The 27,949-nt window shown below is 44.7% G+C and overlaps 1 protein-coding gene across 4 annotated transcripts; it reads left to right on the forward strand.

Annotated features, from left to right (window-relative positions):
- Window positions 1-14: 14 nt before the first annotated feature.
- On the forward strand, window positions 15-27,891 carry TCERG1 (transcription elongation regulator 1; the record flags this gene model as incomplete). 4 transcript variants are annotated; one of them, XM_083872024.1, is made up of 20 exons in its annotated part: window positions 15-239; window positions 1,758-1,910; window positions 2,001-2,238; window positions 4,847-5,089; window positions 8,695-8,757; window positions 9,996-10,193; window positions 11,391-11,506; window positions 12,577-12,665; window positions 13,172-13,332; window positions 14,110-14,176; window positions 15,184-15,319; window positions 16,223-16,312; window positions 17,039-17,157; window positions 19,097-19,247; window positions 23,386-23,550; window positions 24,246-24,428; window positions 24,964-25,143; window positions 25,975-26,058; window positions 26,315-26,415; window positions 26,801-27,891. In XM_083872024.1, 20 exons carry the CDS (start codon window positions 15-17, stop codon window positions 27,000-27,002), a joined length of 2,964 nt encoding a protein of 987 aa, XP_083728150.1. In that variant the 3' UTR covers window positions 27,003-27,891. The 4 variants fall into 4 exon arrangements, with proteins under 4 accessions (XP_083728150.1, XP_083728151.1, XP_083728152.1 ...); XM_083872025.1 differs by having other exon boundaries at window positions 12,580-12,665; XM_083872026.1 differs by lacking the exon at window positions 8,695-8,757.
- Between the last annotated feature and the right edge of the window lie 58 nt (window positions 27,892-27,949).

Genomic DNA, 27,949 nt, shown 5'->3' on the forward strand with positions numbered 1-27,949 from the left:
TCTCTCTCCCCAGGATGGCTCAGCAGCAGGCGCTGCGGTTCCGCGGCCCCGCGCCGCCCCCCAGCGCGGTGCTGCGGGGCCCCCCGCCCCTCCTGCGGCCGCCCCCGCCATTCGGGATGATGCGGGGCCCTCCTCCGCCCCCCCGGCCCCCCTTCGGCCGGCCCCCCTTCGACCCCAGCATGCCCCCCATGCCGCCGCCGGGGGGCATCCCCCCGCCCATGGGGCCTCCGCACCTGCAGGTAAGGAATTCCCCTGCCTCCGTGAAGGTTTGGAGATTTTTTGTTTGTTTTGACACCTGGGAGTGTCTAGTTCTGGGTTCCTCTATTTCAGGAAGGACCAGCGTGTCCAGAGAAGGGCAGTAAAGCCCATGGGAGCAGCTGAGGGATCTGGGGGGGCTCAGCCTGGACAAAAGGAGGCTCAGGGTGGTGCTGGAGTCTCCCCATCCCTGGAGGTGTCCAGGGAGTGGTGGGGTGAGGCACTCAGTGCTCTGGGCTGGGGGACACGGTGGGGATTGCACAGAGTTTGGATCAATGGTCTGGGAGCTCTTTTCCAGTGTAACTGATTCTGTGATGGTGTGGAAATAGTATGAGAATGGATGTTGAAATGGGTGAAGGAAACAGCAAGGCAAGAGGAGAGCACAGGGCTCAGGTGTGGTGTTGTACACCACTGCACACCTGTGGTGTGCAAATACAGCTCCTGCTCAGCTCCTCTGCTGCTAAACTCATGGATGGTTTAAGGTCTTTTCTCTGCTTTTCTGAGGCCTGAACAGTTTTCAAGGGCCAGCACCTTTGTGAATGAGAAATGGGTTGTTTTAATTGCCTTGTGCTGTTGTTTAATTGCTTTGTGGGGGTGCCTTCCCCTTAGGGCAGTGAAGGTGCCATGTGGGCTGTGGGCAGGACGAGGAGCTGGATGGTGCCACGTGCTGTAAATAATGGATTAAATCCATTGTGATTACAGTTGGAAGAACCAACCAGAGTTGCTTTGGATCCCAGGGCTGGCTGTGGGTGTCTCCCTGATTTCTGTGTTTGGTTTCCATCCGGGGAGTGCTGCTGCTCCCAGCTGTCGCTCAGGCTGTGAGCTCTGCAGCTCCTCAGCAGCCCCAGCTGTGCCTGGGTGTCTCAGGGTGTCTCAGGCTGCGCTGGCTCTGTGCCCTGCTCCACACTGAGGGCTGGCCTTCACTCCCTGCCCAGTGCCCAGTGCAAGGGCAGATGTGATGGTGAAGTGCCCGTGGTCAGAGTGGGGGAGCTGCGCTCAGAGCAGGGCTCAGGATGTGCTGGGACACATCTGGCTGCACATCTGGCACTGACTGCCCACGTGATTTCACCTCTGGACTGGGGCAGAAAGCAGCTGTGGCAGGTGGAAAGTGGGCTCCTCACTGCATTCTTTGTGCAGGCTGTAAGAGCATGAAAGAGGAAGCTCCTGATGCAGCAGGTGCAAGAGCTGTTGGGGAGGAGCACGGGAGGGAAGGCAGGCTGCAGTAGAATTGAGGACTTTTCTTTGACCACATTTCTGTTCATGCCACCTTCTTCAGGTGCCTTGATGTTTCCATCTCAGAAGTGAAGTGTTGGCTTCAGCTGTTCTGCCCTGGGAGGGGGGTTGGCAGGAAGCACATTCCCTGAGCTGGGAGCCCTGGAATGTTAGAGAAGCTTCCAAGCCTGGCACAGCTGTCCTTGCTGCTGGTTCTCTAAGAAAGGAAAACTGCTTGAAATTATATTGTCGTTATCATTATCATCATTATTGTTATTATATGCCTTTAGAGACCACCATTTATGCCTCCTCCCATGGGTAGCATGCCACCACCTCCTGGTATGATGTTCCCTCCAGGAATGCCGCCGGTCTCCGCGCCGGGAACACCCGCAATGCCCCCAGCCGAGGAGATCTGGGTAGAGAACAAAACTCCGGATGGGAAGGTGAGCTGGGAGCCTGCCGTGGGGCCTGGGGGGCAGGGGGATCCCTGGGGAGGGGGCAGTCCCCTAAGTGTGACAGGACTCTCCCCCCAGGTGTATTTCTACAATGCGCGGACGCGGGAGTCGGCCTGGACGAAGCCGGACGGGGTGAAGGTCATCCAGCAGTCGGAGCTGACGCCCATGCTGGCCGCCCAGGCCCAGGCCGTGGGCGCCTCCACCCCCACCACCAGCAGCCCTGCCTCTGCAGCATCTCCATCCACCTCCTCCAGCACACAGTCCTCCACCACCTCCACCACCACCACGGCCACCTCCGTGTCCCAGACCAACTCCAGTGAGTGCCGGGGGGCGGCTGAGCTCACGGGGCTGGGGGCACGTGGTGGGGCTGCTGCATGGGGAAGTGCTGCAGAAAGGCCTGGGTGTTCAGGATGAGGTTGTTTCAGCATGGAGTGTGGATTTAAAGCACAGTGTTTAGTCCGGAAGAGCCTTGCATGCAAACTTTTTTTCTCCCCAGTCTCCAAAGAATTCTTCAGGTCTTTGTGTATTTTTCTTCTGATGTTATCACATCATCTCAGAACTATTACACATCTATTTCCTTTTGACTACAGGTAGAGCTAAATTGTTTTTAAAAAAGTTTCACAATAAATGTTGATCTAAGGTAGGAGTTTAGCTGTAGCAATTTCCTCATTTTCTCCATGGCATCTGTTTCTGTAGGTCAGGTCTCAGAGCTGCTGGTCTGTGAGCACTGGTTGATGACAGAATAGAGTTTCTTTGTTGTTTTACTTTTATTAGCATTATTCTTCTGCCTAAGCCTTCTCAGTTCCTATTTTCTAGAGTTCCACAAAGAGGAAAAATAAAGTCCTTGGATCTATTTTTGTTCATTTATGACTTTGGAATGATAGTCTGGAGATTACTGCTCCTTCCATGGACTGAGCCTTCGCTCGTAGGAGTTTTCCATCTAAGGAAAGGGGCCTGAATTTCTGCAGCATGCACATAAATGCATGGCTGTGCACACAGCAGGGGTTTGCACTGTGCTTTGGCACGTGTGTGCTGCCCAGGTGCCTCAGTGCATGTCAGCAGAGGTGTGTGCTGAGTGCTGTGGGCCTGTCTGCTCTGAGTGTGCCAGCAGCAAACTGTGAGCCAGGCCAGTCCCCCTGCCCAGAGCCAGGTGTGCAGGGGAAGGAGCAGCTCAGGGAGCATCCTGTCCTGCATGGAGGGCCACAGACAGACAGACAGACAGGCAGGCAGGCAGGCAGGCAGGCAGGCAGCAGTGGTGCTGAGCAGGGATCTGGCACTGGGACATTGGGCACTGTAGCTGCACTGGCTCAGATGTGTGCACTGAGCCAGGCCAGAGAGTGCAGCAGCTGAACTGTTCCAGCTCCTGCCCTGGGGTAGAGTTCCTTATCTGGAATTCATCATTTTCCTCTAACAGGTGAGACAAGTCAAGCTTAACTCACCATTTAACCTCAACTTCAGAATGCCTGTGTGAAAGGGAGTCAAATTTAGGTGACTGTCCAATCCTGTTTTCATTATGGCTGGAGGGAGGACATGTCATTAAAGCAGCAAAGAACTTCTATTGCTCAAAGCATTTCAGGGCTTTTGTTTAATTTGAAGGGGGGCTCAGAATGGTGTTAATTCACTGTGTTGAGCTGTGGTCTGCTCTGATTGTTGTGCTGAGTAACAAGTAAGTGGGAGATAAACGTTAGTTCCTGACCCAGTGTCAGGCTGGGGAGACCTAGCCATGCTTTGGGACCAGCACTTTATGCACTTTCTCTGAACTTGAATTTCCTGATGTTGAATGCTGACAATCTGTTCCACTTCTACCTGTTCTATCTGCTAAACTTTTGTCTTTGCTTTCAAGAACTGTTACTGTTGGTGTCTGTGCCTAGGTGATGAAATTTTATAATTTAAAATACTTTTATAACTCTTAGACTTGGCCTATGAAAAAACCCTGGGACTTCTGTCTGAGCTTCATTCTTGCTTTATACTGATTTGACTTAGGTCTTACAAATCACATACTGACTGTCTGCTCTGTTTCCCTAAATGTTGGGCACTGCTAAGAACTTTTACCCTTTCTGAAACGCTTATCGAAATATCAGAAATCTTTATTGAAATATGCTAATACTGGTATGTTGTTTGGAATGTTTCTGGTAGTAATAGAAAATGCACGGTGTCCCCATTAGAGTATGGCTGTAAATTGGTGTGGTTTCTTTATTTTTTTTTATTTATTTTTCCCTTCTCCTCTGCACCAAATCTTACAGAGTGAGTTTACAAGTTTAAGCAGACTTGTCTCAAGTTCCTGTTGGCCTGTGCTGTGAGACTGTTTGCTCCCAATTAAAACAATTTGAAATTGAAACCAGTCATGCTGCAAGGATTATACAACCGAATGCCAGTTATGTGTTTTCCTGCTGGGAGGCACTGAAGTCCAAGAAAGTTCTTGCAGCTCTTGAAGAAAAGTATTTTCCTTTTCCTCGCTTATTTACGCATTTTTATTGACATTTTCCTGTTCTGGGGCTCCAGCCCAGCCCAGTTTAAGGCAGACTGCTGTCATGCATGTGCTGCTGCTGTTAAAAGCAGAACCTGTGTTCATGTAACACAAAGACAGCCTGTTGCCATTGGAAACTTGCTGTAATGTTCCCTTTCTGTTTCTCTGAGCAGAACAGAACCTCATTTCGGCCTGTGCCTGTCCTTTGATACAGCCCTGCTACTGCTGTAGAGACACGTCAGGTGTAAAGAGTGGGACAAATTGAATTTGGAAATTGACTTTCTTTGTGAATATTTAATGTTCCAGAGAAGGCAAAGTATTTTTTTGTCCAGGAGCGTCTTCCTGCTGGTTATATCTGAGCATACCTGCTACGTACCGGGAAACAGAGCGCCAGTATGTTTGCAGCAATATATTGCAGTGTCTAAGATACAAGGTGTTCTTTGTGTTTTTTTATCAGCACCTACCACACAAGACCAGACCCCGAGTTCGGGTGTTTCAGTTGCCACACCATCAGTCAGTGTTTCAACCTCTGCTCCTTCTGCTACACCTGTGCAGACTGTACCCCAGCCAGTCCCACAGACATTGCCTCCTGCAGTTCCTCATGCAGTACCTCAACCAACTGCAGCAATTCCTGCTTTTCCACCAGTAATGGTACCTCCATTTCGTGTCCCCCTTCCTGGCATGCCTATTCCACTTCCAGGTAAATTGGCAAACTGTAATTGTCTTGTCTGCTACATGTCCATGTTGTCAGTTGTTTGCACTCATGTGTCCACTGTGTACAGAACTTGCCTGGATCCTCTCCTCAGAGTATCTCTGAAAGAATTCAGGGTTAGCAGACAGACTTTTTAATTAACAAAGAACATGTATTTTTTTGGACTTCTGGTTCTTTGCTATACTCAGCAGAAAACAGCCGCATTTAAACATGTACTGTTTAATCGAGAGTATTGAGCACTATATTTTACTAATTGCAATATTGCTTTAACTTTTTTTCTACTTACTTGATTTAGACCTTAAGTCTTGTGCATAAATATTCACTAGGACATGGATGAGCAGGAAGAATTATCATAGATATCATGACCCCAGTGAGATCAGGAGTTCCCAGCTCTCATAGACTGCAGCCACTGGGTGGGATGCTGAGTGTTGAGCTGTGACCTGGGGATCCATAATGAGGCATTTAGGGTGCCAGGGTGTTGTTATTCACAGGCTTTAGGTTTAAAGAACATAGAGGAGGGGTTTTAGATGGCAGCACACTTCTTTTGGATATATCATAAATTTCTTAATTTTTTATGAAATGTTTAGATACCTGAGGAAGGAACTTTAGGCTGGCAAAATGTTGAACTCTCTGTCTGTAGTTGTTGCAGAGGGCTTCCCAGGAGATCACTAATGACACTTAGCACTTACACACCACGTTTCATTTGCATGGAATCTGTTGAGTTCCTGTTCTGACACAAAATTGATGTGTTACACTGCACAGTGGCACTAAGCTTACACCAGGAACTGATGATTTTGTGTTGCAGGGGGAGGTTGGAGACTTCAGTTGTATTGAATCAAAGTTGGTTTCAATTTTAAAAAGACAGAGAAGCCTCTCTGAGCAGCATTTTTGTGTTTCTGACTCTGTAGCTGAGTTAATTCCCTGCTGTCCCTTAATGCAGCCCCCCAGTGGATGTGGAGGGAGGCTTCACCTCCCCACTGAATTGGGTGGATGAAAAGTAACCCTTCAGAACACTCCTTTGATCAGAGAAAAAAGCCTGAAAGCAGTTGAAGTGTGGACTAGAAGAGAGCACCAGCTTTGAGCTGCCTCTGCTTTTAGAATAATCTAAAATAACTGGGCAAAGCTACTTTAATCTGCACTGGCCTGAAAAGGAAATCACAGTGTAGAACTCCTTGGTTTAAACCAGGAAACAAATACTCTGAACGTGATATTCCAGGCTGAACAATAAATGAATAAAGGGTAGGAGAAGGAAGTCTGTTTGTTGGTGAGGTTTGGAAGAATAATAAAACCAGTTAAGCCTTAAAGGTTAAATGCTCTCAGCTGCCATTTCTAACCTCGCCAGCAGGGGACCAGCATGGAGGGAAGGGTCCTTACACACTGTGAGGGATATAAATAACCCGTGCAAGTGTGACCTGGTGGGTTAAATGGGATGGTCAGAGCAGTGGAGAAGAGTGCCAGTGGAAATGGAGATTCTGGGTGTATGCCCAGGTTGGGCTTTATTGTGAGCTCTCAATCCAAAAGTTTGGGGAGTAATACAGTACAGGAGCAAAGACAGAGTAGGAACATCAATCTCCTGAAACTCGTTTTTGAAAATGATTTATTTCAGAACTCCCTTGGTTAGAAGTGTTGTCTCTGAGCAGTTCTCCCTGTGAGCTGGGCTGCAGGTGGAGCCCACAGCATGTGGGAAGGACACTTGGCAGCAAAGTGCTGCTTCCACTAGTGGGTCTGATTTGTCAGTTTGTTTAGTTTACAGGATGAAATCTGTCAGCTTCTTTCAGCTAATTCTGACTAGAATTGGTTGTGGTGGTTTCTAAACACTGTAAAAGAAAAGGAAAACTGTAAAATATTTTACAATAACAAGAAACAGAAGAGAAGTCAAATTACTTCAAGGCAGTATCAGGTGGAGTCAGAAGGTCTTATGAAGGTTGGTCTGTAAATGTTTCAGCACCAGGTGTGAGATCAGCCAGAGCATTTGAAGTTACAGGGACAGAGCTGAACAATATCACTGTCAAGTGATTTCACAGTTCATCTCTGTGCTAAACTGTAGTAAAAGGAGTAATGGAAGAGTTTGTTAGTGATATCTCATAATCTCAGATCTTAAAAAGTAAGTCTGCTTTCTCTCAATTCCTGTGTTTTAAGTCAGTTTTACGTTTGGGAATGACCTTGGCAGCAGAAACAGCTTGGGTGTTTGCTCAGTCTAACCTGTGCTGCAGCATCCCTAACTCCAGCAATCCCCAGATAGTGTTATTTGTACTGACTCACGTTGGAGACATGCTGTAACTTCCTTAACAAAACGAATTTTCAGATCCATTGTCAAGTACATAACATGACCACCCTTCCAGTTTAGACAAACACTTCAATCAGTGCTGTTTGAGTCGATGTTTTTATGTCTCAAGTCAATACTTTTAAAAATAAAACTAGTTGCAATTCTCTCATTGAAATTATTTTTAGAAAACATTACAATTCTGTCTTCTCACAAATTTATTTTCAAATTAATTGGCAATATTTATGTATGCTTTGCATACTAGATCTATAATGACCAAATCCAGAAACTACTTTGGCTTTAAACAGGGGTTTAATTTCACTTTCCCTTGGAGCATTTCCCACCTCACATGATGAATTTGATCTTTTGAAGGGAATGTTTCAGTTTCTGAGTACCCAGACTGGACCAGCCAGAGAGCACTTCTACAGTTGCCTTCTACACCCAAAATGGAGGTTTTGGAAATGCATTCCCCCCAGCCTTGTCTGATTTCCCCCTGATTTTGATCTGATCAAAGAGGATGAGCTGCTTGCCTTTTTGTGCCTTTTTGTATCATTTCCTACTGAGCTGAGAGCAGACCAATGCATGGTGCCATCTCTTTTAGGGCGAGTTTTGGCTTTTAAAGCATTTTCAACTCACGCCATTCTTGATAATGAAAAATGAAGAAAATGCCCCTGACCTAGTGCAGCTTTGTGTCCCTCTGTCTGCAGCTTCATTGCTCTGATTTCTTTTACCCCCTTTCTCTGACGTCCAGCCTTGCTGTAATGACCTGGTACCCTCAGCTTTCCCCCTGGGTTGCACTTGGCTGCCCACCCTGCCTTGCTTTGCTGCTCTGACTAGTTCAGACCTGTTTTTCTGTCCTTACTCTGCTCTCTGACTGCAGCAGCAGCCTGGGAACCTCAGAGCCCGTGAGCTCATTGTGCTGCTGGTCCCCACAGGTCTGTGCCAGCAGAGGCTGCCTGTGGAAGCTGCCGAGTAGTGGGACACTTTCCTGTGGTGCTGCCCTACAAGGGGAGCTGCATTCCCCCTTGGATGAACTTAAACCCCTGAGTCTTCACTGAAATACATTTTTTTTCTTTTTTAACGACATCCCAATAACTTGCTAAACAGCTGGTTTAACATAGGCAGAGAACTGTTGCTGCAGATTAAAATTAGTTCCATATTCGATCTGGCGCAAAACGTTGGAGCGAAAGTAATTCACATTTCCTCGCTGGAAGGCTTCTTCTCTGCCAGCTGCAAATGGCATTCCAAATTGTGGCAGGCAGTCCGTAGCACCCCGTGGTAGCTGACATCCCATGGCAGCTTTCCAACATGCTTCCTATCCGTTTTGCAGGTGTAGCAATGATGCAAATAGTCAGCTGCCCGTATGTAAAGACAGTCGCTACCACCAAGACCGGTAATTTCCAAACCCATCCTAGTTCGTTTTGTCTGTAAGTTGGCATGGTAGTGAATGTGGTTGTTTCTTTTATTTCTTTATTTGCTTCCCCACTTGAATGATTACATATACTTTATTTTCAAAACCAGTATAAATGAAATATCATATATTTGGTCAGGAGATAACTTCCCCAGGTAACTGTTAGTGTCAGCTTATTCTGTACCCAGACTCCCATACAGTTTTCTGTAACCATTGAGTTCTGTAATGACTGTGACTCTCATGCCCATACTTAGTTCCTAGTTTCTCGTGTGGATTTTTGTTTTCCTGCTCCACATGTGCAGTGGCTGGCTGTGCTCGCATGTTGTGTGCGTGTCTGTGTGTCTGAGTGTGAACTTTCATATTTCAATTGTGGATTTGCAAATAGTCACTCGCTGAGAACACGTTATAACAATGTGTAATGTGTGATTTCAGTTATTTAAAATGAGACTCTTTCAATGTTAAAGGCTCAAATTTATGATCTTGAAGTTCCAGTCCTATCCAATTGGTTGTTCTAGAACTTGTCATTCCAAATCTGTTCATTATACTCAGTTTGTTGGGATGAGTGGAGAGATAATAGGATACTGCAGCATTCTGGCTTTCCTATCTTTGGATATTTACTTGCCATTTTGCTTTAGGATTTCAGTAAAATGGGTTTTTCAATCAGTTTGCAGTACTAAACTAACCCAACAATCTGATACTGTTTCATTCTCGTCAGGTTTTATCCAAGGCTCTAAATTAACGCCAGTATTTAAGATTTATCAGAGTTATGTTCTATGGCTCAAATTCAATCCACTCTTGCCTTTTTTAAGAGCAATAGGAATATCACATACAGTAACAGCATAATTAAGCAGTGGAGTGGACTTAACCCCAATTATTTGCTGCGGGCATCTGATAAAGACTTTTCTAATAAACAGAGAACCTAATTTTAAAATAGTAGAATAAAAGTCAAAAAGCTAACAAAGCTTTGTGCTTTGCAAAATTACACAAATTAATTAAAATCCAATTTGCCCGGGAATGGGCATTGCTGATTGCAGAACACAGGAAGGAAATTTGGTAACAACACCTTGCTCTCCAATTTAACTTGGAAAACAAATCCTTCTGTTTATTTCTACGGGTCGAATATTTGTGATTCGAGTCAGTAACGTGCTAGGCGTTGTTTCTCAGGCCCTGCATCGTCACTTACTGTGTGTCCCTCCTTGTTCCTTCTCTCCCTGTGCCAGGAGTGCTGCCGGGCATGGCGCCCCCCATCGTGCCCATGATCCACCCGCAGGTGGCCATCGCCGCCTCCCCGGCCTCGCTGGGCGCCGCCACTGTCTCCGAGTGGACAGAGTACAAAACAGCTGATGGAAAAACCTACTACTACAACAACAGGACCCTGGAGTCCACGTGGGAAAAGCCACAAGAGCTGAAGGACAAAGGTACTTCAGGGTTTTTTTTATTAGCTTTATATTGGGATCGTGGCTCAGACCGTTGATGGTCGCACTTGGAACCATGAGCAGGAGTTTTTGTAATCCCTTATCTCCCTGAAGAATATTCTGAAGTTCTGATGATAAGGATCCAAATGAGTTGGTCTTCAGCCTGAAAGTTGCAGCATGTTTCCCACTGTGCTGTAAGAGTGTCTGGTTCTAGAGTTGCTTCCAATCCTGTGCCATGGGGAACTGCGTGTTCCTGTGCCAGCAGAAAGTGAGAACCTCCCCTGCACACCTGCTGGAGAAGGGTCCAGCTGCAGACAGAAAGTGAAGGGATTGAGAGGAAAAGTCAGTCATACTAAGGGCTGTAGAACAGAAAAAAATGGAGGTCATTGTGCTGAATTTCAGATCTTGAAAAACTAGATGTATAAATAGATTTGGAGTATGAAGTAAAATGTCACATCCCTGTGCTGTGTTCGTGTAAATGCACATTAGATCCATGGGTGGTGTTATATGGGAGGGAAATTGCTCTTGTGTCATAAATTAGGAGGAAGGAGGAAAAGTCCTGTGGCTCTTACTTAGTTCACAAAGTCTTTTAAGAAGGCAAATCCAAACAATTGCCCCTTTTATTGTCTCCTGAATTTTTAGTCACAAGAATTCTTTGTTTTGACAAATGCAGGACATTTACACTGTTGGTTCAATTAGTGCCCATCTTCCCAATAAATCACGTTAAATAATAGGTCTTATTACTGAGATGAAAGTATCTAAGACAGTAAATACCAATTTTGCTGAGAGAAGATTATATGTTTTATATTTTTTGTAAATGAGCGCAGAGAAATCCCCAGGTGGTTCTGCACTGTCTCTGATTTTTTGTTTTTGTCTGCAGCATTTAAAATATGAAAGTGGTTTTCAGTGTTGCACTGTTGGTCAAGAATTATTGGCTGAGCATTTCTCTTAGTGCCCTTTAGTATAAAAGCTGCCTCACAATATTTCATTTTCCAGTACCAAGTAGACCTTGGCACAGGAGATAACTAGGACTTTATAAACAGACACTGTAAAGCCCAAGAGAGACAGAAAGTGGTGAGAATATATTCAAAAGAAGCTTTGGGTTGGTGTTGTATTTGGAAAATTATACTGATAAAAACAAATTCATTGTGGTTCTATAGTGGTTTCTTAATAATACTCAAGACTGTTATCTTTATTTAGAAAAAATGGAAGAGAAGGTCAAAGAGCCAATTAAAGAGCCCTCAGAGGAGCCTTTACCAATGGAGACAGAAGAAGAAGAGTCTAAAGAAGAACCTATAAAAGAGCTGATAAAAGAGGTAAAAGACCTTGAACCCAAAGTCAGTCTGAAGTCTCACATCCCTCAGCTGTGGCTGCATCTTAGCCCAGGCAGGTTGGCAGGAGCCATGGTTGCTAATTCAAATCCTTACATTTCTGAGGGGATTTGAAAGCATCCCTTTTTGGACTCAAATCTTTCTTTCTTTTGTTAATTTTTTTACATAAGGAAAAAAGAACATTCAAAAGAAACATACATAATGTGTCAGTTAAAAAATTAATAAGAGCATAGAACAGAGGTTGGCTTATGTGTTCTCTCACTGGTTTTATGGTACTCAGAAAATGCAACTTGTCCTGAATGTTTGAAATATTTAATAATTTTTTTTTCTCTATGCTTCATTATTTTGAACAGTTTGACACAAAGCTCAGCCCTTGTGCTGTAACTGCGAGATTTAGCTTGTTAGAAACACGTGGCCTAGAAAGGGCTGTGGTGTTTTCAGGAAACAAAAGTAACTTTTCCTTTTGGAGGTGTTTTGCTATGTTGAACAGCATAGTTTTTTGTGGATGCTAAGGGGTGTTTAAATAAAAATTAAAGCTTTTATCCTGATTTCTGTGAACTTCAATGTAGTTTAATAGACAAAAACACAGAATTCAGTTGATGGGTTTTGCTGCCACTCCACCCTGGTTATTTCTGAGGTAGTTACCAGTTTGCTGATTTCTGCTACAAAGGTTATTTCAGGTTTTTACTGTTTCATACTGTGTGTCTCATAATCAAAAAACCTAATTTTTAGAATAAATGAAAATTCATTTGTCAGAAAATACTCCCTTACACCTGTATCCAGGCCCTCCTGGATTTCCAGGAATCATGCAGATCTAGGAAGGAATTTAAGTAAGGTTTGCTGAAGTCAAAAGTTAATTAAATGCTTAGAGGGTTTGGAACTGAGATTTAGGAGTCGCAGCTGCTGTTGCAATTCCAGTGCTTCTGCTCTAGGCATGGATGAAGTGTCATTGTAAGCTGCTTGTCAGCATGGTTTCAGTAAAACAAGTTGGTTACTGTGTAATAAATAATTAGCCAGCTGTCATTGCCTGATCCTCAACTTGTTTTTTCCACGAGGAGCCAAAAGAGGAAGAAATGACAGAGGAAGAGAAGGCAGCTCAGAAGGCCAAGCCAGTGGCCACCACCCCTATTCCAGGCACCCCGTGGTAGGTAACTGCTGCTGTGGGACTGCCACAGCTCTTGCTGGGGAGTCAGAGCAAGTGACAGTGTGTGGAGAGCATGTTCTTAGTCTGCTGCATTTTCAAAATTTCAGTTTCGAGTTTCAACTAGTGTATTTTCAAATCCGGAGCAGAGAAAAGCAGCAATTGGGGGTCACAGCTGGGCAGCAGGAATGTCTGGCAGTTGTGCAGTCAGTGGAACCTGCTGTGTGTGTGTGTGGCCATTGTGCTGCAGTGTGTGAACATGTCCCAGGTCCCCAGTGAGGAGAGGTGACCCCAGGCCTCCTTCCCCCTGCAGGTGTGTGGTGTGGTGTGTGTGTGTGACCATCGTGGTGCAGTGTGTGAACATGTCAGTGAGGAGAGGTGACCCCAGGCCTCCTCCCCCTGCAGGTGCGTGGTGTGCTGTGTGTGTGTGTGGCCATCGTGCTGCAGTGTGTGAACACGTCACGGGTCCCCAGCGAGGGGAGGTGACCCCAGGCCTCCTTCCCCTGCAGGTGCGTGGTGTGGACGGGCGACGAGCGCGTCTTCTTCTACAACCCCACCACAAGGCTCTCCATGTGGGACCGGCCCGACGACCTCATCGGCAGGGCTGACGTGGACAAAATCATCCAGGAGCCTCCTCACAAAAAGGGAATGGACGAAGGAAAAAAACTCAGTACGAGCAATCTTACTGCTTTCTTAGGAAATATAACTTAGCACTTTGCTTTCTGGAGCTTGTAACATTTAAATAAGTCACAGAAATGTAAGGACGTACTGAAAAGGTGTATAAATGTGGAATGCAGGTTGCAGAGTCCTCTGGGGAAAAGACAGCCCATTGAAGAAAGTAGATACTAACAAGGTTAATTGTTTTGCTAAATGCCAACAGGTTGAAAAAACCCAGGTTTTTTTTTTGTGGCCAAAAAAAAGGGATTGTGTTTGTTCTGTAAGAAAGAGACCAGAAAAGATCAATCATAATGTACAAACAAGCTCTCACAGAAGAGACATTGACTTTGAGATCACCAATTGGAATAGAATTTGGAAATAGCTGCCAAGAGAGAGAACATTCAAAAGGCTGCTGAGACAAGATTTCTCTCTGGCCTGAGTTCTAGGAAATGGTGCTGGGATGGCATGTTGGCTTTGTAGTTGGAGGAGAAGAAAGTGCAGGTAACCAGGTGGATCCAAATGTGCTTCATTAGACTATTTAGCCTGAGTTGTTTTCCCTTAAAAATAAGAGCTCAGTGTTTGTCATTTTAAATTTCAAGATGGCTAAAGTTCACCTGTCCTGTCCCCAAATTCCCACAGTGTTACTCTGAAAGTGACTGAGAACCACATCTCCCTTTGTCAGAACACAATTGCTGCACACGTTGTCCTTGCTTTGTGCATGAGGTTTCACACATAAGTTTAAAAATTTTCATCAATGTAGAATCTAAAGTCTTATTGAAATCTGTTACAGTTAGAGAAGAGCATGAAGCTGCCGAGGAAGCAAACGAGGATGAGCCTATTAAAATAAAAAAGCGCAAGTAAGTTTCTGCTTTTTCAATAAATACCAAGTGATCTGTGTTGGTAAAATAACTGAAGTTTGTTACTTGAGCTGTGTATGTTGTGTCCAGAAGAATAGAATGGGAATGGAGAGGGTTGGTGGAAAGAGTAATCAGATTTCTGCTGCTCAGCAGCTCAGGTATTTGATATTTTCCTGAGATAGCTGAGCCCCATGCAGAGAGGAAATAGTATAGGGTTTGGAAGTAATTTGAAATGGAAATAAATGGTGTAAGTTGGTGAATCCAAAGAATATTTTGAGTGTAGTCTCTTAAATAGCTTGCTTCTGTTGTTTTGTTGGGCACAAGACTATTGTCAAAATATCCTGCCACCTAGATTTTCATAGTGATTCCTCTGTTTTCACTCTGTTACAAACGTTTACAAGTTTGGCTTGTGTCTTTTGGTCTGGTTTGCCTTTTGGAAGTGATCTATGAGGGACACATGCTGTTTTAAAAGTGGTTTTACTGTGTTCTTTGTGGTTGTGTCATCTTAGTGAGGATTATGGAGCTGTTAGCAGTAAGGGCTGGGGGTTTGTCTGAGATGAAGTGTACTTGCTCTTAGTAAACCTAAATCAGCACACTTCTGGAGAAGCTTTTTGATGAGTGAGGTCTCACCTGTGTCTCAGGTGTCGTGATTGTGAGGTGTTCCCAACCTGCACAAACTCCCTTAGTGCCTCATGGCCCGGAACAGAAGGTTAGAAAATTAGTGCTGTTGGTGTAAAATCTAGTGCATGTCTGGTAAGACCTCTGAATACAGCCAGACTCTGCTGATAGCTTTGAAGTCATCTGTTGGCACTGAAGTTACTTGGGATACCTTGTCTCCTGAGCTCTGGGTGTGGAATCATTCACATCCACCTCTGAGAATGGCTTTTGTAAGCCTTTCTTCTGGTATGGTCAGTGGTATCAACCCTGTCCTGGTGTGGTTCAGGTTCTGACCAGCAGGGCTGGCATTTTACTTCTCACCTTACACTTTATGTCTGTGTTTTTTTCAGGAAAGATGATATCAAAGACATTGATTCCGAGAAGGAGGCTGCAATGGAGGCTGAGATTAAAGCTGCTCGAGAGAGAGCCATCGTCCCGCTGGAGGCTCGCATGAAACAGTTCAAGGACATGCTGCTGGAAAGAGGGGTCAGAAACCTCTGTGTGTGTGAGGAGAGAGGGAGGTTCAGATTAGAGCTCTGTGTGTGTGAGAGAAGGGAGAGAGAGATTCAGATTAGAACTCTGTGTGTGAGAGAAGGGAAAGAGAGATTCAGATTAGAACTCTGTGTGTATGAGAGAAGGGAGAGAGGGAAGTTTGGGCAGAGCTCTCAGTCCTCAGTGAATTCTAAACCTGCAACACTTTGTGTACAGAAACAGTCTCATCCACCCTCTGGTCCATGAATGGTCTTGGTACAAGACTCCAGATTTCAAAGGAACTTGCAATTACAGCAAAGCTTTGATTTCTGTGTAACTGAAATGACAGGGTCGTGACAGATAATTTCCCACTGCTTTTTTTTCCCCCAAATCAAGTAATTACCTAAGTGGAAATTGGCATTGAAGATGAGTAGGACACATGAACTGGACACGTCCTTAATGCTTTTGGAAATGTTCCTACTGAGAAAAGCAGCAACTTCCAGTCTAGTCTGTACAGTCTTATCCTTAAATGGGAGACTTCTTGCTTTTAGTTAACTAAATCTGAAATCTACTTGATGCCAATCAATTTTGTTAAATGAGATTAACTGAATACAAATTTGCATAGTAGTTAAAGAATGGAAGTGGTTCCAACTGCCTATGGAACACAGCTTCTCAAAGCTTTTTTTCAATGTATATTTTATTTTTAATGTCATGCACAGTAGTAAAGAAGTGTGTATTATCCTTTAGAAGTTTTCAGAGGAATTGGATGTTGAAACTTTCTGTGACAGCCTCTGTCATCCATTAGTGATGAAAACTCCAGGATGAGTTTGGTTCCCTCTTTTCGTCACATATTAGTGTTTTCAAGGAAAATTGTACGACTCCTGTATAATTAGTATATTTGTCTTTGTTTAATTAAAGGTCTCTGCCTTTTCAACATGGGAGAAGGAGCTGCACAAGATCGTGTTTGACCCTCGTTACTTGCTGCTCAACCCAAAAGAAAGGAAACAGGTAAAAAAGTTAAATTCACTTCCCATACAGACACAGCTGCTAGAGGTTTATCTGAATCCTCAGTGTTTGTTTCTGCAAACCTTTCAGACTAATCAGTGCTGCAGGGGATTTTTGTCATGATTATGGTTTGCCTGGAATTGAAAAAAACAGCAAGGGAAAGTGTTGATAGTTGCTTTATTTCCTGTGGTTGGAAGGTCTCATATTTTAACACAGTGGAAGTTGTATGTCTACAGAGCACTGCTGAAACCTGACTGAAATAGTGAGAGTCACCAGTATCTTGTCAAAGTATTGGCATAATAAGTAATCTAGCTATATTCTCTTTTTTAAAAAAGTGTTTTGGGGGGGAAACCTAAAGTGCATTTTTATTGTTAAGCAAGTTCTCACTTCAGCAGCTTTTCTTTGAGTGAATGTAGGGAAATGGAAAGCTTCAAGAACATGGGAAGTCTGAAACATGGGACCCAGGAAAATGTTAACTGGAATGTGTAAGGAGCTTCTTCCCAGGTCTCAGGTGGTGTGTTAGGTACAGCACCCTGCGAGTGCAGCAGCTTGGATCATTTCCATATTGAAATGCAAAGTGACTCTAAGATTTCTGCCTCCTCTGTGTTGATTCTGTGGTGAGAGGAAAGAAAACAAGAGAGAAGGAAAGAAGTAGGATTTTCCTCCCTTATCCCTAGAACTCCTGTGTGTCACTTGTGTGTTTGCTGTGGGTGACTGGTGTTTCTGTAGGTGTTTGATCAGTATGTGAAAACCCGAGCAGAGGAGGAGCGCAAGGAGAAGAAAAATAAAATAATGCAGGCCAAGGAGGATTTCAAGAAAATGATGGAAGAAGCAAAGATTAATCCAAGGTAGGAGTTTCTTTGTGGTTCATGTGCATAAGCTCTATTAGGATGCAGCGTGTTGGATGGTATTGGGTTGATTAACCTTGTTCAGAATGGGCAAAGAGGAGAAAAATCATGAGATACTGTTGAAACCTTCCTTTGTGTGCTTGTATTCACCTAATCCATGAAATAATAGAACTTGTGGTTTACATATTTCAAGTTGAAGAAATCCCCAGCGTGCTGCCTGGGTTGTGAGAAAGGCCTTGGATCCACCACAAGTTTCTTTAATAACCCTCTTTCTTCTTAATAAATCTTTGAGAAGTACTAGGGAGGTTTCTTGGGTTTGGAGGGGGCTGAAGGGATGTTTTTCTTGTTACAAACTGTCAATGATGATATGATAAAATGTTCTGATTGCTTTAATACAGCACTGATTACACTCCCCTCACATTCAGAGCACTGGCAGCAGTAAGAGCAAGGGGATGACAGTGAATGTTCCTTCAAGATTTCACTGCTGGCGTTATTTGTTTCACAGCTTCTGACATAGAGGGCACAAGATACCTGCTTATGTCACCAGATAAGCTCCAAAGCATCCTCTTTCAGCATCTCTTGGCTCATCTGGCATTAATTCTTTCCTAGTGAAATAACAGATCATTTGTTTCACTTCAGCTCAGTTTTTTTCCAGTGACTCATTTTGGAAGTTTGGTGACAGTGCTGTGGTAACTTTTAAATTGCTTCAGAGCTGACTAATAACTCAGTAGTAGGCTGGAAGACTGGAGGCATGGAAATGCCTTAAGAAACAGTTAGCTTTAGTATCCTCAGCTTTCAGCATATCTTCAGTGTGTAGTGTTGGGACTGATTCTTTACCTGGTTATGGGCTGGGGTGGGAAAGAGAATGGCAGCTGAAATATTGTCTTGTTTAATCTTATCCTTTGTCTTCTGGTTTCAGTGTTTGTCTAAAGATATTGCTGTACTTCTGTGAGTGCCAGACTGGTTTTTTATCATCTATCTCAGTCCAACATGCTCAAGAGTGTGTGTTCCACTTCACTTGAGCAGCTCTTGTTCTTCAATCTAGCTGTACATTCACTTTCTAATCCTTTTGAATAAGCTACCAAATTCTCTTCTTGTTTCAATTTACCCTACAGCAACAGTAGGCTGGATTTTCCAAGTCTAATTATTTCCATGCTGTGATGAAAACATTCGTATGATTATAAGTGTCTCACGTATTCTTGGGGCCAGATTTGCATCAGAGCTTGGAAAAAGCACAGTAGTGATTTTTTTCCGAGGTAAGTGGCAGTAATGTACCTACTGCACAGGTTGGAATCTGGCCCTGGAGGTGAGAGAACAGTCAGGAAACGCTGTGGGATGAGGGGTTGAAAGCCCAGTGTTGCTGCCTCTGCCCATAGTGTTTGAAGGGGTCTCAGCCCTGTGTGGTTTGAGCTCAGGCTCTGCAATGTGCACTGCACGGGGAAGAGCTGGTGCAGCCAGTGCTCTGTGGGGACTCTGTCAAAGGCTGCCTTTCTTGGTGAACTCTTAGCATGGTTTGGCTGCAAGTGAATGCACCTGAGATTTTCAGTTTCACAGCTGTGAAATACCTGGACAGACTGGTGGCTGAACTGCTAACCCACAGAAAAGAAGAGTTTTGTAGACAACTGAGATTTTTTTTTTTCGTTTCTTCTCCTTGGTTGCACTGTAGTCTCTCTCTACACCTGCCCCTTCTGCAGGTGGCTGTATCTGAACAAACCAACCCACCCTTGTAAGTCTCTGACAAACACCTCTTGTGTGAGTGCTGACTCCTTTTATAGAGTTCATTGGTCGAGCAACTCTAGTGAGACCATAGGATTTGCCTTTTGGGTTTTTGTCAGTTGTGCTCTGGCATTTATTGCAGCAGAGGAAATACCTCCCTGCTGAACCTGCCTCCCAGCCCAGACAGCTCTGCCAAATGAGTTCACTTGCCATTTTGTTGCAGAACTACTTTTAGTGAATTTGCAGCCAAGCATGCTAAAGACTCGAGGTTCAAGGCAATTGAAAAGATGAAAGATCGAGAAGCCTTGTTTAATGAGTTTATCACAGCGGCAAGAAAGAAGGAGAAGGAAGACTCGAAGACCAGGGGAGAGAAGGTAAGGGGACTCTTGAGTTCCAGCAGTGTGAGTGGTGTGAGTGAGATGGGACAGAGCCAGTGCTTGGCTCCCCTGAGCCTTCCCCAGGACACAGGCCTGCACTTTCCTAGAGGCAAACAGTTCAAGGGTGTCCCCCTGGTCTTTCTGAACAGTTTTAAGTTTGCAGTTTACTGACTTTTAGAATATTTAAAACTGAATTGTGTTTACCTGTGAAGCTGAATTTGCTTAAACAACAACTGGGTTTTTTTTCATTTACCCAAGCAGTAACATTATCTTCTTAACTGAAGTAATGCTTGATTTTGTTTTTTGGTTTTTTTATTATTATTATTATTATTAAGTTCTTTTATCCTGATGCATGAAAAGGCAAAGGAGTCTTACCCTGTTTGGCTGGAACCCCAAAATTGGTCATTACCTCTCTGTTCCCTCAGTGGGGGCAGGCAGGACTTGCAATTCCCTGAGGATAGTCTCTTTAAGTTTCAGTTCCCTTTCCATCTCAAAGCAGGCACTTTAGGGAGGGACTTTTCAAGCTTTGAATAAGTAGATTTTATATATAAACTGCTGCTTATTAGATTTAAAGGTCAGCTATTAGAGATGAATGAACTCCCAGTGCCATGTTCCTGCACTGCCAGTGGTGGGGAGCAGCTCTCCTGGAGATGGGACAGCAAAGGGGGTCACCAAAACCTGGGGCCACTTACTGCCACGTCCCTGTGTGTGTGTGAGTGCAGAAGGTCACCTCTGAAGGCCAATCATTTTGGACACGTGGAAGTCTGCAATTTTTATTATGTAGTGCAAAGTTATTGCAGATTTCCCTACCTGGAATCCTTGCAGGAGAGAGAAATGCTGGGGGCAGGTCAGATTTGGGCACAGTTTCGTTCTTTGAGAAGCTTTGCATATTTTTAAAATCTGGGTGATCTGATATAATTTGATTATATTATTTGATTCTCTCAAACATTGCTTTATCGCTGCTGTTTTCCATAAATGATTGTGCTTTCAGAGGAGAACTGATGTAGTTCAATTCTAGATTTTACATACTGCAGTTTGATTGTGAATATGGAATTTTAAAGCATTTTTGCAGCTTAATATTGCAGTTGAAGACTTTAAAGAATAAATACTAGTTTTGTTGTTGCATGATTGTTCTAAAGTTGAAAAGTTAAAAGAAGAGATTGTATTTGTTTGCTTTGAATAATGTTTTTTTTTTCTCCAAAAGCCTTTTGTAACCATTTTATGTATTCTGTTTTATAACAAGTGGATAGACTTTACAGTTATGTGCTGTGCGGCCTGTCAATCAGTTCAGTCTGACAGCTGTCAATCACTGACACGCAAATATTATGGGATTCCCTAGTGAGGAAAGCATTGGTATCTCTGTGTGGTGACTTTAGCCTCCCGCAGTTCCGGTACTTTACATTTTTTTAGTTTTTTTCCTTGTGAAGTGATGAGAGTTGTACCTGCAATGTGTTAACTGCAAAAAAAAAAAAAAAAAAAAAAAAAAAAAAAGACTTCTAAATACACCTAAAATGTTTTCAGCCTTATTTTCCTTTGATTTTGAAAGTGCTTAAAACATAAAAGAAAATTTAAGGCATTTAACCTGAAGCTTTCTCAGCCTGTCCAAAATCTTTACTTAGGGAGAATCAACTTTACAGAAATCTTTAAGGTAAGGGTTTTAGATTATATATATAATGTTTGATTTTGCCTTATGGCTTATGGGATGGAGCAGCTAGCTTTTCCAATGACTGGTTTTATTCCTGTGCCTGATTTCAGTGAGTAAATCCCATGGCAGCAGTTCTCAGATGGCAGAGGGGAGTAGTGGGGGGTTAAGGATGTCAGGGCAGGCACTGTGGGCAGGCAGGGGTTCCCAGGCTGCTCCTGTGCTGTCCGGGATGTGCCCTTTGGGTACACAGAACTCACTATCCACAGTTACTCCTTGGTGAGATGCTTTAGACTCAGTTATGTGAGACATTTTCATCTTTTTAAAATTTAAAATGAGCTGGGAACGCCTGTGCTGTGTACAGGGCACCCGAGTGGAGTGAAAACTGTGCTTTAGAGCACTGAGGCCTCAAGTGCCGTTGTTTTCCTGGGAGGGAATTGGCTGTGCCCTTCTGTCTCCTCCCATTGGGAGCTGGCAAGGCAGCAGCTGGTCCCACTGGCAGTCACAGCTGGGCAGGGGCTCCAGGGGGGGATTTAGGAGTGAGGGGTGCTGTTGTTAGCTGAGCAGAGGCTCCAGAGGGGGGTTCAGGAGTGAGAGGGGCTGTTGGCAGCTGGGCAGGGGGTCCAGGGGGGTCCAGGAGTGAGGGATGCCGTTGGCAGTCACAGCTGGACAGGGGATCCAGGGGGATCCAGGAGTCAGGGGTGCTGTTGGCAGTCACACAGCTGGGCAGGGGCACCCAGGACACCCAGGGGTGCCACTGGCAGCTCCCACAGGAGCATCTTCCTGCAGCCCGTGGTGGTGGCCTCTGGTGGAGCTTTGTGTGGCAGCTTGGTGCCACGGTGCTCCTGGCAGTGTGGCACCTCATCCTGTGGAATAGAGCACAGGGGATTTGTGCAGGAGCTTGGGGATACCCTTACCTTAGAGACTTCTGTGGAAAACAGCTGGGAACTGTTTGGTTTCTAACAAATATTTCAAATGCCATGGCTTAGAAAGCTTCATATTTTGAAACTGCATGCATGTTTTATGATGTTTTGAAACAACATTCTTAATTTTACCATGAATAAACAGTTTGCTTAGCATTTTGTTGAGCTCCTTTAAGATAAAGCAGTAGTGCTGTAGCTGTAGCACAACATCCCACTGGCACTAAGGGGCTGGTCTGATCTTTGCTTTACTGTCTTAGTCTCCTTTGGTATGGTAAAGAAAGCATATAGAGCCTTTTATGTTTATATGTTAATATTTTGAAGAACTAAAAGTATTGGTGGGCAAGGCTGCAGAATGTTGGTGCTGATTTCATTCCGTTCCTGCATTCTGTAACTAAACACGTTTCAGAGGATGAGGATGTGCCAGGTCTCTGGCAAGCTGGAGCCTGCACTGTCCATCTGCTCCCTTCCCTGAGGAACCTCAGTGTTCTGCAGCTAAACTGCTTCTCCTGGTTTCCCTTTTTAAGGGATGGGGAGGGGAGATAAGTAGCAAGTAACAGCCAGTCCTCCTCCTGGATTTTGGGTTTTTAATCTGTGTGCCATAAAGCCGTGCTGAGTGTGTGGCCTGGCAGGGTGTGGGGTGCTGTGGAGGCAGAACCCTTTGCCCTGGTTCTCCCCTCTGCTTCGGAGGGGAGGCTGAAAGGCCAACCAACCTGCCAGGAATGGATGGTGACCTGAGAGCTAAAGTGCAGCAGGAACAGGGGCATCACCTTCCCCAGAAATCAAGCTATCTAATAAAGGCACAGTAGTTGCTCTTAGAGCTGCTGGTTCTGGGACTTCGGATGAAAACATGTTTCTAGTCGTATTGAAATAAAACCTGCCATGATTGATCCTCTCTGCCAGCCCTTGCAATGGCTGTTGTTATGGACAGAAATATGACATGCCATTTCCAACTGAAAAAGTAGATGGACTAAAACATTTTCTTTAAACTTTTATGTAAATGTGCATGTCTGTCCTAAATATGATTCAGTTAATTACCATATGTGGATAATTCTTTATTGGTTAGATCCATCTTAGGACATTGCTCTTTGTTGGCAGATCCAAGCATTTACCTCTGTTAATTGTACACCTGAAGGATGAATTCATAAACATCTGATTTCTCTAGAACCCTGTTTCAAAGCTGCATGGCTTCTGGAGTATTGTTATGCAAAGTGCGATCATGCAGCATCAGTAACATGTTAATTTGACATGTATAAAAGCTCAAAAACAAGCTTAAATTGGAGTAAAATAATAAAGAGTGTGTTGGTGGATCATTCTTTAAAGAGTTCATCTTAGATACAGCAGATCGCCTAAATGTATCTGCTTTGGCAAAATTGTGTCAAGGAACAGCTGATTTGGGCTGCAGTTATGACTAAATTCAGAGTTTTAGTGATAGCTCTAAATTGCAGTGGTATGTATGTTAATCTGACCCCTCTGATGAAGGTAAGTCAGCTCCTTTTTTCATAAGAGCAAACCGTGGGACATTAAAGTGTGTTTCTCAAGTGTTGTCTTTCTGTTTCTGTCTGCATAACAGATCAAAATGGACTTCTTTGAGCTGCTGGCAAACCACCACCTGGATAGTCAGTCTCGCTGGAGCAAAGTGAAGGACAAAGTGGAGACTGACCCGCGGTACAAGGCGGTGGACAGCTCCTCACAGAGGGAGGACCTGTTCAAGCAGTACATTGAGAAAATAGCCAAGGTCAGCAGGGAGCACTGGGAACGTGGCTCTGGGTGTGCTGTGGGCAGGCTCATCTGTGCTCAGGAGAGTCCCATACCAGAGTTACTGGAGCACTATCCCAGAATGGCAGCTTGGAGCTTAGATATTCTATCCCTGGTGGGATGTTTGTGGGACCTGTGTGCATGCACACACAATATCTGGGGGAAGTTATGCCTCAAAGATTCCTATGAAATCACTGGTGGTAAAAATGGCTGTAAGACTGAAGTAGCTACTGACACCACATTGGTTACTTCCTCCTAGGATGGGCTGCATTTCCTTTGCTGTGATTTTCCCTGTCAGCTGAGCTTCCTTCAGGGCTGTGTGTTCATACCCAGTTCCTTCACTGCTGCTTCTCTCTTAATCCAATATTCCTGCCTTTCTCTTCCAGGCAGTTAATTGTTGAGAATGTAAAACTGGGCCAACAAGCAGTGATCCCCTTGCCTCCCTTATTCAGAGTTTGTCACTGGGCACAGCTCCTGGGAACAGTTGACCTGTGACCAAACCTGTCTCTTCCCCCATGTAAACCCTGTAATGCTCCAGCATGTCTCTTCAAGCAAAATTCCATAATCCATAGACCCCAAATCCCTTTGGAATGTTTTGTTCTGAGCCGCCTTTAGTTCGATAGCCCTTTAATTCTCCTTCTGATGGAAAGCATTGCTGTTGCTGTTGAATTTCAGAATTTAGATTCCGAGAAGGAGAAGGAGCTGGAGCGGCAGGCGCGCATCGAGGCGAGCCTGCGGGAGCGCGAGCGCGAGGTGCAGAAAGCGCGCTCCGAGCAGACCAAGGAGATCGACCGGGAGCGGGAGCAGCACAAGAGGGAGGAGGCCATACAGAACTTCAAAGCACTGCTCTCAGACATGGTGAGGCACTGGCAGCACCTCCTCAGGGCAGGCTTTAGCTGCTCCCTGTAAAAGCCTTCTGGCATTCAGAGTTCAGCTCCAAAGAGGTGGAATCTCACCAGGGGTTTTGCCTTGGTTAGAAGTGAAGACTGTGTGTGCATTTAGGGTTCTCATCCAGAGGGTGCTCTCCATGCTGGAAACAGGGCTCTGGAAACACTGCAGAGCTCCTGGTGTCTCTGGATGGTCTGTGAGGCTGCATTTCCAAGCACTGTGGTAAACACAGGGTGTTGGGCACAGAGCAGAAAGGATTTTCTGGTTTTGAGAATGCTCAGCCGGGTCAGAGCGACATCTCCGTCTGCTCCAAACCAATCCAGAGGGATTCCTTCTGCCACTGCCTGTTCAGTGTTTGTGGGGAAGCTCCTACAGTCTCTTCTTAAAAGCTGAGGGCTTATCTTTTATTTTAACCTTAACTTCAAACAAGATAAAAACCAAAAATGTAATAACTGTCTGTGAAGAGTGGAGAAGCTGGTTTAAAAACGCCCCGTGTTTGTCTCAGGTGCGCTCGTCAGACGTGTCGTGGTCTGACACCAGGAGGACCCTGCGCAAGGATCACCGCTGGGAGTCGGGCTCCCTGCTCGAGAGAGAGGAGAAGGAGAAGCTCTTTAATGAGCACATCGAGGCACTTACCAAAAAGAAGAGGGAGCATTTCAGGCAACTTCTGGATGAAACTTCAGCGGTGAGAGCTGTTGATGTTCAAATTGACTATCTTTGCAGCCCGTGGGATTTCTCTTTTTCTGGCTTTCTGTCCCACAGTCTGATTGGTTTGGTTTTATTTCCAGGGCCTCTTTGCTTCATCACTCTCTTTTCCTCCTTCATAACAAAATTTATGCATTATGTTTCCTTACCTGTTTACCTGGAGTTTTATTTGATTGAACATAGAGTTAATTTGCATATAAACTTGTAATCAGTGATCTTTTCATCTCCTTTTTATTTCTTCAGTACTGAGTTATTTGGTACTCTTCACTGTCTGGCCCCTTCAGATATTCAGGGTATTTGCCTTCATGGCCATCAGTGTGATCTTACCCAGGTCATCTGTTCTGATTCTCCTGCTGAGCCTGAACTTTCACAGCATGCATCCCTGATTCTGTGCATTGGGAATTTAGTGTGGTTTCCTCTTTTTTAATTCTGTGCCAACTTCAGGCAGCTTTCATTTAACATGATTTTTAATGCATTAGTTATTTTAGTTTAAAGGCAAATTTTCTACAGGTAATTTTTAACACAATATACATAATTGTGCTAGAAAAAGACTTTGGAAAGTAAATGATATTTGGAGGACCTTGATCTGAAAATGCCATCTCAAAATATGAAAGAAGAGTCACTATGTAAAATCAACTAATTTTAAAAATACAACTGTAATAGTATTAATAATCAGAACCCAGCACTTAACAGCAAGTTTGTCAGTGGACTTGGGATATATTTAAAGGCTTCAGAGGTTAGTAGTGTTTGCATTCCATATTTTTAGAATCTTACTTACTTTTAATTCAACTATTTTTGCTTCTTTTGAAAGATAACTTTAACATCAACATGGAAGGAAGTGAAAAAAATCATTAAAGAAGATCCAAGGTGCATTAAATTCTCTTCGAGTGACAGGGTGAGTGTTTGCATTGCTCTTGCCAACTTCCAGTCTGGTGCAGGGCACAGAGAAGTGAATTGGTGGCTGCTGCAGTGGGTTCATCTCTGTGTGGACACAGGTGTTAGTAATTAAATACCATTTTAAAAAAAATTAAAAATGTAGACGGTAAGGAAAAGTATAATTAACATGCAATTACTGCTGGTGTTCAGTGTGTTCATTTGCAGGAAGTAGTGGAGCTGCATTCAGTGGTTCATGTTTATCTCCCATCTTTCAGAAAAAGCAAAGGGAGTTTGAGGAATACATCCGGGACAAATACATCACCGCCAAAGCCGACTTCCGGACGCTGCTCAAAGAGACCAAATTCATCACTTACAGGTGGGGAGGGCCATGCTGGTGCAGGGCTTGGCTTTTATTCTGCTTTGCCATACAAACAGCAGCAAACTCATGTCTGTTTTTTCTTAGTCGATGTCTGTTAGTCAAGTCTTTCATGGTGCTTAGTTAGCACAGCACAAATGTGGGCGAGGAGGCTGTGCCCAGAGCAGTGTTCTGTGCCCAGAGCAGTGTTCTGTGCCCAGAGCAGTGTTCTCTGCCCAGGGCCAAGCTAACGTGGCATCTTTCTAGCTCAGAAGGAGGCCAGGTCCCTGCACCCTTCCCTGGCTGGCCTGTCCCTGTGCTCCCTGCGCTCCCTTACAGTGGGGCAGCCTCCCCAGGGCTCCCTGCCTGCACCCTGCTCCAGTGGCGTTCTCACTCTTGCTTTCAGATCCAAAAAGCTGATCCAGGAGTCAGATCAGCACCTGAAGGACGTGGAGAAGATCCTGCAGAACGACAAGCGGTACCTGGTGCTGGACTGCGTGCCCGAGGAGCGGCGCAAGCTGATCGTGTCCTACGTGGATGACCTGGACCGGCGCGGGCCGCCGCCGCCGCCCACCGCCTCCGAGCCCACGCGCAGAACCACCAAATAGCCACGGGGCTGCTCCCCTGCCAGGGCTGTCTGTCAAACCCCAACGCTTGCATGAGCCATCTGTCAGGTTACACACATCCATTGCCGTGAGTATATCCAAACATCTGAGGAGCAGAGGCAGGAGCAGCATTAGTGAACGTAAAATGGTCTCTGGGGGGAAAACCGACAAAAACCCGCATTAAAGATATTTATGAGTTAATTGGAGCATGTCTGACAAATCCCAGGGTGTGGGCTGTCTGGTAGCTGTGGGTCTTGGGGCGGTGTGTGTGAGGTGTGGGTGTCTTGGTAGCTGGGGCTTTGCTCTCAGCAGTGTCCTACACGTGAGTCCCAAGGGTGATCATGTTGTGGCTTGAGCGTGTCCTGCGTGTGCCACCAGCTGCCTCCTGGTGCCCACAGCCCCTGCAGGAGGAGGTGACACGCTCTGGTGGCTTAAATTACTGATCACTGACAGCCCTCTCTGGAAACACCAGTCCCAGTTCTCTGCTTCCACCCTTGGGAACAGAACTAAATCTGTTAAAGCTGAGTGGAGAACAGGGACTTGGAGACCAAACCAGGTTTATTCACAGGCTGCTCTGTTCCTGCCCCCAGCCATTGATTTGCAGCAGTCAGGTTGCTCTGCCCAAGTGAAGTTCTGTCTAATGAGGTTTGCTCTAAGCTGGAAATCCCAGAGGTGACTGAGCAGGCCAGGACGGTTGTATAAACACATTTTTATTTACGATAAAGTGATCTTTACATACTTCTGGATTAGACTGTGCATACCCCCTCTGGGCAATTCTTGTAAACTATACTCCTGTTTTGAATGTTAAACTTGTGTTTCTAAAGTTTAATTTTGAAATGTTGGGATTGTTCAGTTTATGTATTTGAACTACAATAAACCAACCCTTTTTATATATGGATTGTACAGGCCTAATCCCGATTTCTGTTGGATTTTGTTGGACTTGTGAATTT

This window comes from Zosterops lateralis (assembly GCF_965231275.1).
Source record: "Zosterops lateralis genome assembly, chromosome: 14".
In the NCBI taxonomy this organism is placed as follows: Eukaryota; Metazoa; Chordata; class Aves; order Passeriformes; family Zosteropidae; genus Zosterops; species Zosterops lateralis.